At 32.0% G+C, this 14,829-nt stretch overlaps 1 protein-coding gene across 1 annotated transcript; it reads right to left on the bottom strand.

The window, feature by feature from the left end:
• Positions 1-4,618: 4,618 nt before the first annotated feature.
• On the bottom strand, positions 4,619-12,396 carry LOC141707281 (transcription initiation factor IIA large subunit-like). Its single transcript, XM_074510349.1, has 11 exons — positions 12,080-12,396; positions 11,688-11,858; positions 11,397-11,594; positions 11,125-11,176; positions 10,992-11,050; positions 9,497-9,613; positions 8,044-8,157; positions 6,956-7,016; positions 6,685-6,848; positions 6,488-6,571; positions 4,619-5,146 (listed from the first exon to the last, which is right to left on the bottom strand). The coding sequence occupies exons 1-11, from the start codon at positions 12,203-12,205 to the stop codon at positions 5,123-5,125; spliced, it is 1,170 nt and encodes a 389-aa protein (XP_074366450.1). The 5' UTR covers positions 12,206-12,396; the 3' UTR covers positions 4,619-5,122.
• Positions 12,397-14,829: the final 2,433 nt, after the last annotated feature.

Raw genomic sequence — 14,829 nt, 5'->3', positions numbered from 1 at the left:
ATATTGGTATTACATATTTAGATAATTTCAAATTATAATGAGTCAATTCATTTTAGATTATTTCAAATTTGAAATCAAAACTTGACCCATTATTCAAAAAATATTTGAAAAACATTGTCACACTCTACGTTTAGTAAATTTAAATTAAAAGGTAGGCGAAAATATCTTACCAATAATGTGAATTTTTTTAATATCTTATGTTAATATAAATTAATGTGTTTAAGGTCTTTATATATCAAGTCAATTGATTATTTGTATTAAAATTACTAATTTCATTAGTAGCGCATCATTGTTTTTGAGACATGTCCCGATTTTAAAAATATTCGAAATTTGATATGAAATCTCACGAGATTTGTTAAAACTATGATGATATATTAAATCGATTTTATTTTTCATTTTTCACTTTAAAAAACTCGCTTTTTAAAAAGAATTCTTTTAGATAAGTAATATTCATTGATCAAGATAATATTGTACAAATATTTTAAATTATTTTAATATTTTGAATTATTCAAATAAAAGTTATATCTATACTATATTTTAGTATTTAATTCAATGCATTTTATACTATTTAAAGAAAATATATATTGTTCAATAATTTGAAGAAATCATCTTGTTCAACTGATATTTATAAAACTCTATCGAATTGAAATATATTTAATTTTAGGAGAATAGTATACAATGTCATTAAATTATTATATGAAGAAATATTAGAGTCGTAACGAAAAAAATTTAAAAGCGATTTAAATAACGATATAATTACATTTTTTCCTTCGAAATCTTGAAAAAAAATCACGAATATCAATAATAACTCTTTACAATATATAATTTATTTTTATGTTACAACCATGATTGATACTCGGTTGCGTAAAAAAAGATATGGATTGTTTGTTAGTCATAATGTGAATACCATATATAAATTACCGTAATTTATTTATTACATAATTTTAATTTTTGAATAATTATAGATGCATGTTATTTAAGTAATCAATTATCTTACTAGATGTTAATAATGATTATACATGTACATAAATCAGATATTTAGAATATAAATAATTGAAACCATCGTAATTTACTAAGAAATGTAACATACGATAATTTACATGTTGGCACACACACATACAATTTAATCTTACTTCGTTAACCGTAGTGTAAATAAAAAACTAAAATTTTTCCATACATACGTTGAATTTCAAAAACTAACATTTTTCATTAAAATCAACTTTTATATTAATAGTAGTGTAAATTTTACATTATTGTATATTATAATTGCAAGTCATTCTCACATCAGTTATGCATTTTTTATCTTTTTAAATTGAGTAAGTTAATTGTAAGTTGGTATTGAACTCGGTAATAATATAGACCAGTACGTATAGTTTATTTAAATAAAATTTAAAAATTTTGGTCAACGCTGTATTCAACATATATGTCAATTTTTAACTTTTTTTTTTGTAAACATATTAACGACATTCTAGAGATTAAATTTAATCATTTTATTATAAACATGCACTGACTACCCTATTTCTATTGATTTATTAAATACAAATTATACAGCACAAACAAAAATATATATTTTACTTAATGAGTTATATTAGAAATATTGTGTAATTTGGTAATATCTTGTATGAAAATAATACATATTGATAAACAATCAACTTGTATTTGATATACGTTACATATTATACAACATTTACAAATAAAAAAACAACTAAGAACATTATAATTGATGCATAAAAAAATTCTAGAAAATGACCCGTGTCTCGCACCGGTCAATATGCTAGTTAATATTTAATTAACATCAATATAAATAACCCTAGTTAATATTTAATTAACATCAATATACAAACTCATATGTACCAAAACTAAACTATGTCTAATACAAAATTCATAGCCAAAATTAGTCCATTAAACAAAAACAGTCATATACATATTTTAAATGATTAAAATATTTGACAATCCGCACATAATTTTCAAACTGACTCAAAATATAATTTATTATATTTTTAAAAGAGAAATTACTTAACCACATATCTAAATAAATTAAAAAATGATCAACCTAAATTGCATAACTTTAAAAACTACGAAACATGAACTAACACAAACGAGCATGAAATCGTAAAAGAAAATATTAAACAAGATGCTCAAGTTCTAATATTCGGTTAATAAACATGCTACATGTGAAATACTAATATTGATTTATCTTAAAATCATAACCAAATTACACGTAATATAGTCTTCTGTTTTAAATAAAATACTAATCAGTTATGGGGTGGCCACTAGTGCGGGCCATGTGGTCCGGGCCGGGTTGATTACGGGTTGAACACGCGAACAGCGAACACTGAACCGACACGCAAGTTGAACGAATCGGGTCGGGCCGGGTTCGAACTGACAGACACGGACTCGTAACCGACACTGGACTCGTGAGCCATGCGGGCTGAACCGTGCGGGCCTTGCGGGTTGAGTGCAGGCTTCACGGGTTGAGTCTGCAGAAGCTATTTTCGTTTTGATTTTTTTTTTCAGTTTTAGTTTAAGAAGTCAATATCAGTAATTACTACAATAGTTTTAAGTAGAAGATTATTTAGAATCAACACCGTATATTGTATATACACAACTGCTCGTCGTTCTCCGCCGCATCATGGTTGTCCAACGGTGGCGACGAAGTTATCACACTTGATTTCGTTAGAGCCTCCTCTGTGTAGAAGTAGAAGAATGTTGGAGTGGAGCGGAGAGGCTGCAACCTGCAGTTTTACGTTGTGAAAATCAGATGGCGCGTGAACAACACCTGCGGGCCTGTGCGGGCCGGTCCGGTCTCCGGTTTTCAAGTATTGGATTCGTAATCGGCTCGTATATTTTAACGAATTGTTCGGGTTTGAACCGGCCCGATTCGGGCCGAATAATTTCGGATTTTCGTACGAGCCGGTCCCGAACGGGCGGTTCAAACCCACACATTTGGCCAACTCTAGTTATGGTATACATAATAAATATTTAATTGATAATATTAGCGCAAACAAAGCGCCAAGCAATTCGTGCCAATTCGTGCCACTGTTTGTAATCAATATGATGCACAAATACCAAGACCATATAAAATATTAAACAAGAATTTTAGCTTGGATAATCAAATAAATCTATCATATTATTTTAATAACAATACTAACCGCATGTTACAAAAGATGTAAGCAATTAGCATGGCATAGCAATTGCAGTGACAGAGCACGTATCCAAATACAAAATCATATGAAAGAAAATCGAGCGTCTAAATATCTTCTTGGCGAAGAAGATAATATTATTAAGAAATAGCAATGAAAAGGAAACACATCTGGTGTTGTGTTGTGTTGTGACGCAAATCAATAATAGGAAACTGTCAACTGAATGTTACGATAAACAGGAGTCAGTTACATATAGACAGCAAGTCTCATGCATGCATGATCCAGCTATAAACAACACCCTTTCAATTGCTTCAATATTATCTTCGGAGGAAACCACAAACTTTCTGCCAAAACCTTCACATTAACAACCACTCTTTCCCTTCCCACCCATTCCAATTTAGACCAGATCAAACACACACTAAGAAGAAAATCAAGCTATTCGTTTCAAAATGGAGCATGTCAACAAGAACAAAACAAGGTTACAGAAATGCGCACCAGCTCGCCTACAGCTGACTACTCATCATAATGGTGACCATACCACTTTTTAATGCAAAAGCAAGAGGTTTCTCCGATGCTTGTCCGGTGATTCCGTTGCTATCGCCTCTCGTTTGTTCCCCACCTTCTCTACCGGAGTCTAACCAACAACAGAAATGTGGTGAAGATGATAAAACAGGGCATGTGTCCGTTGCGTGGCAACATCCGGCTGTCGATGCATTGATAGACCCTTCTTCAATGCTATTTGCTTCTTATTTTTCAATCTCAATGCACACTTGTTCCTCAACCCATGCATGAGGCTGCTACTTAAATTGTTGCATTGCAGCTTGTTTCGTTCAGTTCATCATTAAAATTCATTATTTGTGCCATCAATTATTAATGTGTCAATGTGCATTTTGGGAATGGCAGATTGATTATACATATTCTCCTTTCATCTTATATTTTTTTCCCCTGCACTAAAATGGAATATTAAGTTGTTCCCTAATTGAATAGCAAGAAAGGGTTATTCTTAAAGAAATCATTAAATCGAAATTTGAATTTAAATTCCTGTCCCAAAAAAATAATTGAATTTAAATTCAACATTTACACACTCCCATTTGTTAAACTATTTAGCACACCAGTTAAAGTACCTCACCTCCACACTGATACTGTTTTAGCTACAAAATTTGATCGCAGAATGATGTGTTAACTGTTAGCTAATTTATACCTTTTGAATCGAACACAAAAAACATTTTTTTGGCACTGTATATCCAACCAGTTGCAAGAACTCTTGGAACTTGAACAAGGAGTTTCTCTAAATTTATATGAAAAGACGATGGACGATTTGATGTTTTGGCCCATGTCACCGTAACAAAGTTACTCCTATGGGACTCCCTTTTATCAAATGGGATAATATTGCTCACTCAAAAACAAATAAAAACAGTGTTATTTTAAATGGAATAATAGATGGAGCCTAAAATGTCAGAGGATTATCTTAGTAGTAGTGGGTGAACCGCTTTCATACATGTACTTGATATACTCATCACAAGTATTTAGGCCTCACCAATTGCATCATGTAGACCACGACTAATAATGGAAATTTTCTAATCGGAGCACATAAAAGAGTTGTTAAAGATCAATCTGATGTTATCTTCAACGAAAGACGCAAAAGAGAATTGATGCAATTCAAATTGAATAAACAACAAAGTTCAAAAATGTAACATGCAGTGCATATTCCATGAGCAGGTGGCAATCTTCAAGAAATTTGCCGAAACATCCATTTACGGCCAAAAAACAAACTCATCATTTATGTACATCTGGCCAACCAACAATTTCATCGTTCTGATTCTGATCAACATTTCTCTTTCTTTTTCTTTTGCCAAGTGTTTTCCCAGAGTTCTCTTAATAATATAAGTAAACACAAACTATGAGACACACCCACCTAAACAGCCAGACTTGTTATCCAACGGCCAGCTGCTATCTCATTAGAAGCACTTCCAGATTAGTTAGAAGTCAAACTCTCCATTTGCCTGATAAAAAGAACCAAACACATAAAAGAATATAGCAGAGAAAACTATTTGACAACACTAAACTGTTGTTTTATCAATTTAATAGGGCCTAATAACACCAAACTGTTGTTTCATCAATTTAAAAGGGTGAACTATCTTATTTCATTTCCCTTTATTTTTTATCTTCGGACAAACAAACGGGGAAACATTTCTTCCAAGTGCCATTTATACTTGATGTTGGAACCCTATTAATTTATTTTTGGTTTTTAATTTAAAGTGAACACTTAAGGTGGCACTTGGTCAAGTCCATTCTTTCCTATCTCCATCCTCATACCCTAACATATCGCCTCTTTACACACTAGTCATTTGTTGTTACCAATTTTTTATATTTCCTCTATAACCAGCAAACGACATAGAAAGAAAGGACACTTGGATTGCAGATAAAACATCATAGAAAGAAAGGAAAGAACACTTGGTGTTGTAGATCATCAGGAGTAAGCCATAACTTTAAATTTAAATCATTTTTATTCTTTTTCCCCAGTGAAAGTAGAAAGGGCAAGGACACAATGATAGGGGAAGAAAATAAAGGAACAATAAAGGGGTAAAGAAAAAGATGCAACACTTCATAAGACAGGGCTACATAACATTAAACTTTTTTGAGCCGAAAACTTCATGAGCATAAAACCCATAAGCTAAAAAAAAATTTGCTTTCTAAAACTGTATTGAAACAATTAGTGCACAACGACAAAACAGTTTGATTGACAGAACAATTACAGATATTAATTGGCTCCACTTGAAAGGACAAGAACAAGCCTTAATTTGAGTCCAAGGTTGATGTTAGAATTGAAGGTAGAAATTTGCTATATCAGCCTCAAATAAAAAACATGTTCATGTGTACTATTTGAGTATAATATGCATCTTCTGCACTAACAGACGTGAATGGAAAGATGATCTCAAAACCCTAGGGAAAATGTTACTGAAATAAAGACTTTTGAACCAAAGTCAGAAAGGATGAAACAGATTTGTTGGTTTGAGAAGTCATCAAGATTTGTGAGTTCTGATTTGTTCTGATTTTTTTACATTCATATATATATTTCCAGTGACTTTTGTGGATAGATAAACCACACCGTATCTAAACTCCCATTTCCTTTACATTTACTATGTCGTGTATCATGCTGCCACATATCAAATATTCAACTCAAGTTACCATTTTCTTATTGAAAGAAATATCAACATATTAGTGGGAGGAATAGTTTCACAATTCTTACAATCAAGGATTCAAGTTAAATGACACCTTTAACGGAAGATAAAAAGCACAACTCTGCTGCTAATAAATGAACGTATAGCTCACAGAAAGCACACCTTATTAAACAGGATGTCTTTGTTGTTAATGTGCATAATGCCATCTTTCAAAGTACACTTCCACTTGCTCTTGGTACGGGTTACCTACACACAAAGTATATTATCATGTCAAGGGACTATATAACATCATAGCTCTCATAAGTGGGCTCCTTTTTATGAATAAGTAACAGCTATGAATAATATGTAAATCATACTACCTTGTCAAACTGAGCCAGAACTAAATGCTGTGTATTCAGGTCCTCTCCTTGATCCACATCATCCAAATCATCATCGTCATCATTCTCATTCAAAGGTTCATCATCATCGTCGTCATCTAAAATGTCATTCTGGGTTACAGGGGCTGGGGTTGCTGCTTGTAACTCTAAGAAGACAGAAAAACAGAGGGTTTGTTGAGCAGATGAGAGACCTTGAGAATAAAACCGAGTAACCTAGTAAATTAGTTCCATGCAGATCATGAGAGGTCATTACCTGGAGCTGGAGTGTTCACTATATTATAGTCTTCGTTGACGACTCCTTGATAATTAAATATCTTCAATTGACAGTAAAAAAATGCATTAGTAATACCATCAAGCAGATCCTAGGGTGGTAAATAAAAATAATAAAGATTTTCAGACTCTGTAACTCATCATGCTGCTCAATGTACGCCATTTAGAATTTAAAGTCACGCTGAACCTAATAATTCATCAAGAAAGCTTTTGGCTTTTACGTTATCTCAAGTCTAAATAGTTCCACTTTCCATGGTTGGGCAAAAATATTACAAAGTAAATAGTAAGAGAATACAATATGGGCTTCCAAGTTCCAACTTATCCAAAAAAAGATATATTTAACTGATTACATTCACAATTTAAGAAAAGATTACTGTATTTTGGACAAGGGGTGGCTTGAGACAAGTCTGACCGAGTAAAAACTTGAAAATATACTGACATGTTTTTTGAAGGCTGCAGAGACAATGTCTTTTACAGGAGGAACTATTTATACACAATGCTTGTAGAATATTAAAAAAATGCAATAGATAAGCAAAATTGCAGAAAGGGAAAAAGTCAAGCCCCCAATGACATCAAGGAAGATATCAACCTTTATTAAGTCGGTGCAAAAAACACTTGGAGGTTATACTGATAAAAAATTTAATTAAGTAGACACCATACTACTACTAAAGATTTTTCTTCTCAGTCTTGAATTGTTAATCAGGTGAAAAGCAACCTCAAAGGTACACAACCCGATCTTAAAAGGTTAACAAAACATGCCCTTGATAAGAAAAATTAATTATTTCTTTTACCCCACCAACAGCAGCCCCGAACTTTTTAAACCCCTGTATATTATAATATTCATTTTATATCTAAAAAATATATATTTTTTAAACAGAACATCTATGTTAAAATTTTAAGCTAAGAACAGCAACAGAAACATCCAAAAGTTCACTCCAAAAAAATTTCAGAAACACTATCTTTAGAAAGAACCAGCTCTATATTTCAAAACTGAAAAACAAGAAAGCCAATAGTTAAATTATGAACTTTTTTGCAGACTTAAATCGCAGATTTATAGAAAAAATGGCTCACATTTGGTGTCGAAAGTGCATCATCATATGGATCAGGAGTAGGCCCATCCACTTGTGGAATCCTAGAAGCCAATCTTACACCTCTTCCAAACTCTAGGTTCACAGCTGTGGCCACCTGAGAAAAGAAGACCCATTATAAACTGTCGTGAAACAAAACTAAGGCATGTGGGAAACAGAGATGACCATAACAAAAGTAAACATACAATATAATAGATGCAAAAAATTATTCAGGCACGGTATATTCCATAAGCCACATTTATGAATACAACATTGCATTGAAATAAAATTTGTCACCATGGCAGTATCAATAGAACAAGATACAATGCACGACATATATGTACACAAAGATATTTAGCGCAGAGAATGGCAGGCAGAAAATATTCACCACTGTATATTTTAGTTGGTAAATTGTTTAGGAACCGGTTGCAATATAACACTTACCGCAAAGAATCACTAAAATTATTCTCTCATATAATCACCTTTTGTAATGTTGGAAATCACTAAAGAGGATGATTTGCAAACCCTGCATAGATATTTAGAGTCGAATAGTGGTATATTGGATTAAAAGTTATGGGATCTAATTGCATCAAGCTGAATCTCTGCAGGTTAGGCAAAATATTTCAACCTCCGGCTTTTAAACTCGCAATCTAGTTTCTAAATATTTCAAGGCTCAGCCTGTGTCATACAGCAGATATCCATCAATATGGTGCACAACTTTTTACAAGCTGTCATTTTATGTCAACAAGTCCACTACCCAAAGGATTCTACTATTCAGTCATAAACATAATGATGCTAATACTCTAATCAGTTTCAAATTCCATAATGTCAATATTCACATTTAGTTAGCAACAATCTTAATATTAAAAATTAATGGTACCAATATAGCATGTAAACAAATATATACTAGTATGCTTATCAAGTGATAACTGTGGTAATGAAAATCTTGGTCACATCGGGTCAATCGCACAGGAAGCCCATCAGTACCTTACCTTACATAACTAAAAAGATTAATTTTATCGGCAACTACTTGATCATGTGTTTATAAGAGGGACATAGCCACAAGTTGACATCTTAATTTAGGAGGATGCATCAATAACTGCTGGTTGGTAACTATATTTTCTATTGTCAAGTGCACAACACTATAAAGGTCTTCAATTAAATGCTTACTAAGCATTACCTGTTCTCTCAATATATTTCAAGAAAAATCTTCATAAGATTATCAAAATCAGGCTTATAAGTTATAAGTAGCTAGATAAGAAGAGTAAAGTAATTGGTATTATTAACTTTCATCGCATAACATCATTCTAAATATTTGAACAAAATTTGATTGCATTTGCATGTAGGGCATTCATGATGTGCAAAAGTAAAAAATCAATAAAATACATCTACAATGGTGGAAGACATCATTTTCTAAATGCGCAGATATAAAATATGATGGCAAATAATGTTTTCACCTTTGACTCATCTGGTACAGCATCTCCTGCTCCATCCTGTTGAGGTATATATCCATTATTATATTGTGAAGGGAAATCACCCCTTTTCCTCTTTCCAGCAGACATTGTGAAGAAGTCCTAGAATTTCACCAACAGCAATAATAATTCTGTCACCATTACTTTCTAAAGAAGTAAATATAGTAAAAAATAATGCTACAAAGAATGAAACATGAAATCTGATATATCATATAATTGTCAGAGCTAATCTGAATATTGATGCGGATATTAGTGTACTTGTAATCAACTAACGGTAAGTTTCCTGTATTCACTAATTTTACTTATTCTCCAAGTTTAAGTTTTGGAATTTCATTTATACAGTTGTAATATTCTATATTTGACAGAATCTAAACAAAAAAGAATAGATAAATCTAAGGCTTTAATTTTCTATACTGTGTACAACACTTATCCTAGCTTTGTCCTGAATCAGACATGTTTACGTAGGTTCAGGTTTCCTGACCATCGGCACGTTTAAAAAGTCATCCACTACTAAAATGAAGTCTTCTTGCTGACCGATTATACTTGTTTCTTTGCTGTCCAATTCAGAATTCAATGTCTTGGTGCCTTAAATATACTAAAAAAATCCCAGTAAAAGTAATCACATCCAAGATATACTGGGCTTTTATTACGTCAAATAAACTTTTCCTTTTTTTATAACCAATGCTACCCTTGCTCTTTAAACTTTTAATACAGTAAAATAGTCGTAACTGCTGGTGATTGGCAGCAGCACCATACAAGGTTTATGTAGTAAATTATGATGCACAGCAATTTTGTGGAAACTTTATAGGCATTCTATTATTCTACGTTACCCAGACTCTTCAGTTTTTCCCTTGTACACGTGTCGAGCGAATATGACATGGGTGTGGGTATGGGATCTGAGTCGGATCCTTCATATGGAAACTGGACAATTTGACTTCAATAAATCTAGTTCAAAATAATTTACAAGGCCTCACAACAACTTTATTCTCGAGATGAATGTCAATAGATTACTATTTTCCTGTTCTCCTTTTGATTTATACTATAAATATAACACAAACAATTATGTTTGTGTTTTCTTTATTTGTTAGATGACACTAATTAAGAAATTTGAAGTACAAGAAGTAGGTGTAACTTCAATTATGTGAAGGTTATATGTCGAATCCCGGCACCTGTGTCCAATTTCAGATCCATATCCATAAATCCTAATTTTTTAAAATATAAGAGTTTGACACTTGGATCTACACCCGTATCCCAGCATTAAAATTAAATAACAATAAGTAGCCAACTAAAATCGGTAACTGTTTGTTCAAATTTGTGTACTATTACATACACCTCACACCAAGGAACCTGCCTGTAGGAACATTATTTCTTTCTATTTTTCCACCGAACAAGTGTCCCCCTTCATCGACGAATACTAGAAATTGGATCTAGTTTTATGTTTAATATAATCTTTTACATTTTAATGGCAGATTCTAATCACCTGTGTAGTTGGCTCAAGTGAAGCTCCTCTGTCAACTTCTTCACGCCCTTCATCATAAGCTGAAAAAAGATATGTATGTGTAACATATATATTACAAGTCTACATAGAGATGCAATTATATCTAATTACTTACCAACATTAACATCAAGCGGGGGCCTTTGGTTCAGCCAAGGAGCAGGTGGTTGCTGCAAGAGGAATAAAATATCAGTCACTTTCAGATATCTTTGTACATAGAATCTTATTAATGCAATGCTGTTTCTTCACCCATTAAACAGCAGGTTGAGATATATACACGATGTCAATATCATTTTTATATCAAAGAAAACTGATAGCAGAGCCTAAATAGAAGAATTAACAAAGAATACTTAACAAAAAGATATTACACAAATATCACACAATTTTTACCATAAATTGGCTCGGTCTTCCAGGTTTTATCTCAGAAACTCCACCCCCACTCTCAGAAGGGTACTCCCCAGGAGTAAAAGGAGTACCGCCAGTCGGAATGTTATAAAGCTCAGCTGTTCCAGGTGTCTGAACTGTTCCAGGCAAAGGCGTCTGACCCGACCCCGGTAATGGTGTTTGCATAGGAGTCTGCATTGGTGTCTTCACACACAAAAACACAACATTAAACAAAAAGTTTCATCTTTAACAACACAACAGACTTGTACACACATTTCACAAAGTCGGACAACTTACAGGAGGAAACAGCATATCAGCAGTGGGAGTCTCATACTCCTCAGTCCCTTCGTAAGGCACATTAAGATCATGAACTGGGGTAATCGGACCTCCTGGTGCCAACCTCGGGGCAGCAGACCTCTCAATCGGTCCCAAAATCGAACCAGCTTGCATCATCTTAGCTTCCCACAGCTAAATTCCACAACACAAAACTCAAACCCTCAAAATCCACAATTTCATCCACATCAATTCAAAAAACACAAAATCAACAACCAAACCCTAATTAAACCAAATAAACTAAATTCACACAATTCAAACACAATCAACTCAATTGACAACCAACACAATCACTCAATTAACAAAAAAACACAAAACAAAAGGCAAAAAATAGCAATCTAGGGTTTAAAAATTACTCCTTGAAGCTCGAGAAGAACGGCGTCGCCGGGACCGCCGTTAGAGACAAACTCATCGCGAATCTTGTTGATGACATCTTCGATGACTTGGATGTAAACGCCGCTGGTCGCCGTCGAACTGGCCATTTTTCCGGTTAATCGGAGCTTAATTGTGTACGGAATTGAGGAAACTGAGGATAGTTTAGATCTTGTGTGATCTTAATTGCGGTGAAAATGTTAGGGAGAGTAAGCTAGCGAGAGAGATTTAGAGAGAGAGAGAGGAGAGATTGGGGCGGAACAGAAAAAGAAATATAAGGGGGGTGGAATATAAATAGGTTTGCATCCGTTTATATGAGTGGGTCTACGTGTTGCTTTTTCATTTGTTAGACTTCTACCCTCCTCCTTTTGTTATACACAAACAACACCTGTTTTGTCCCCTTTATCCTTGGGATATTTTCTTTTCTTTTTTATTTTTATTAGTCTATATATCGATACATTTTGTGAGCCTTGTTTATTATTTTTAGTCATTATTCCGAGAATTATCCATTTTTTTAAAAATTACCCAATTCTAATTAAAAAAATTAACCGACTTAATTTTTGAGTTCCATTTAATCTTTATAAATTGTTTTAGAATTGTGTATTTTATTATAAATTGGACTAATATATTGAGTTAAGTTATACAAGAACCATCTTTTTCTCAAAAATTTTGGAGATCACTTATGTTCTGCAATTCAAATCTTGCATAATATTGTAAAATATATTAATTTACAAATCTTCTGCAAATATCATTATTTTATTTAAAATCTTGAATATCATATATATACTGCAGGTAAAACGTTACAAAATGTTTTATTCAACAAAATACGATTAGTTTCCAAATTATTTTGTTCAACTTAAAGAATATACACATTATACTTAATAAATTTAAGAGTTTTGGAAATATAAGAAAATATACCCATAATTATATATAAACCTGTTATATTAACCAAATTCATGTAATTATATCTAATTTATTTTTAATTTTATTTTGGAAAAATGAATTTTTTCGTCATCCAACTTATCGTGCCATTAGAAACTTACCATTTAACTATAACTTTTTTTCTTTTACTCACTAATGTGATGCCACGTTAGGTTCGGGTTTGATTATTAGCATTATGTCAATTTTTTGTGGCATTATTAAAACATAGTGGGAGTCTATAATATTTTAATGATTTGGTATATGTCTATATCTTTATATATACAACTCCATATGTCCCCTAAGACGTTTACCTTTGGTGATGAGAGTTTGACACGGATTTTAACACTTCTAAAAGATGTAGTTTCATAAATTATTTTAAATATTTTCTTTCTGAATAAAAATTTAACGTTTAAATTTTTATATACAAAAAAAATCTTTAAGTTATAAACAAATGTTTATAAGAAAAATATATTGTGAGAGTTGTTTGATTTAATACCAAATTCACATTATTACAATATTATTCTATTTTTGTGTTTATATATATATATATATATATATATTTATTTGTTTCACGATTCTATTAGAATATATGGTTTTATAGTTTTGATTCTAAGTCGATAAGAGTTGCATGAAAGAATTGTGATTAGTGATTTTATTGGGTTTTTGAAAGTATCCATGTAGAGGTTTGATAAAATATTGATATATAACATTTTAATATTTTAAGTACTTTATGATCAGTTTCCAAATTTGATTGTATTAATTTTTTTTAATTTCTTATTTCCCAAATCTCTTATTTCAATCAAAGAACTCTCCTAGAAATTTTAGTAGTATCTTATGCCTTGTATATGTAGTACTTAAATAATTATCTTAATCTTAAAAATCTAAAACAATATTATATTAACATTATTGATAAATTTGATGTCTCTTCCTAATAATTTTGATTTTGAGTTTAGTACCCCACCTAAAAAATAACAGACATATATGATCTGATTTTGTGCATCTGTTTACAACGTATATACGTACGTTTAAGACAATATGCGTCCTTCCTATAACAAACGCATATAATCCAGATATTGGGTGTGTTTGGTATTGCTGTTGCAGACAGCAACAACAGCTTTTCGCTGAAAAGCAGTTAAAAAACTGTTTGGTAAAATTTAAAAGCTGTTTTTCTGAAAAGTGCTTTTGGCTTAAAAGCTGCTGTTAGAGAAAGCAAGTCCCCCCATGCTTTTATAAAAAGCTGATTTTCAGCTGTTGCGGGAAGCAGATGCTAATTTCACAATCAAACCTTACCAAAAACATCATTATTTTTAATTTTTTGCATCAAAACATATACGAATCAAAAAAATTACCAAACAGTCATCTGATTTTTACAACAACACTTTTTCTAGCAGCACTTTTTCAAACAGCACAACAATTTTTAACAGCAATCCCAAACAGAGCCATTATATCATTCCTCCATAAGCATCTGGCAAACTCAGACGCATATAAACTATTTTTATAAGACGTATATGACACTTTTTGTACTAGTTACCACTATGTTTTAATAATGCTATAAAAAGTTGACAAAATGCTAATAATTAAATCTGGACTTAACTTTAGTGACTAAAAAATTTGAACCTAACATTAGTGAGTAAATAAAAAAAATTATAGTCAAATGGTAAGTTTATAAACACACAGTAAGTTGGGTGATGAAAAAATTCATTTTCCCTTTTATTTTAGTAAAGTTAAATATTATTTATTTTAATCTGAATGAGTACTATATATTATTTTATTTTTGTTTGATGTCATTGTAGCGACCAAAGAATAATCTATC

Source organism: Apium graveolens, chromosome 2, assembly GCF_009905375.1.
Source record: "Apium graveolens cultivar Ventura chromosome 2, ASM990537v1, whole genome shotgun sequence".
Classification (NCBI taxonomy): domain Eukaryota; kingdom Viridiplantae; phylum Streptophyta; class Magnoliopsida; order Apiales; family Apiaceae; genus Apium; species Apium graveolens.
Note: the sequence above shows the minus strand (reverse complement) of the source record. Positions and strands in the feature narration are given on the sequence as shown.

Coding starts and splice junctions, on each gene's coding strand:
- LOC141707281 (XM_074510349.1), bottom strand. CDS start 12,205: ATGGCCAGTTCGACGGCGACCAGCGGCGTTTACATCCAAGTCATCGAA. Junction 8,158..9,496: donor CTGTACCAGATGAGTCAAAG/GTGAAAACATTA, acceptor TTCTTTTCTCAG/GTGGCCACAGCTGTGAACCT. Junction 6,849..6,955: donor AGTGAACACTCCAGCTCCAG/GTAATGACCTCT, acceptor CTGTCTTCTTAG/AGTTACAAGCAGCAACCCCA.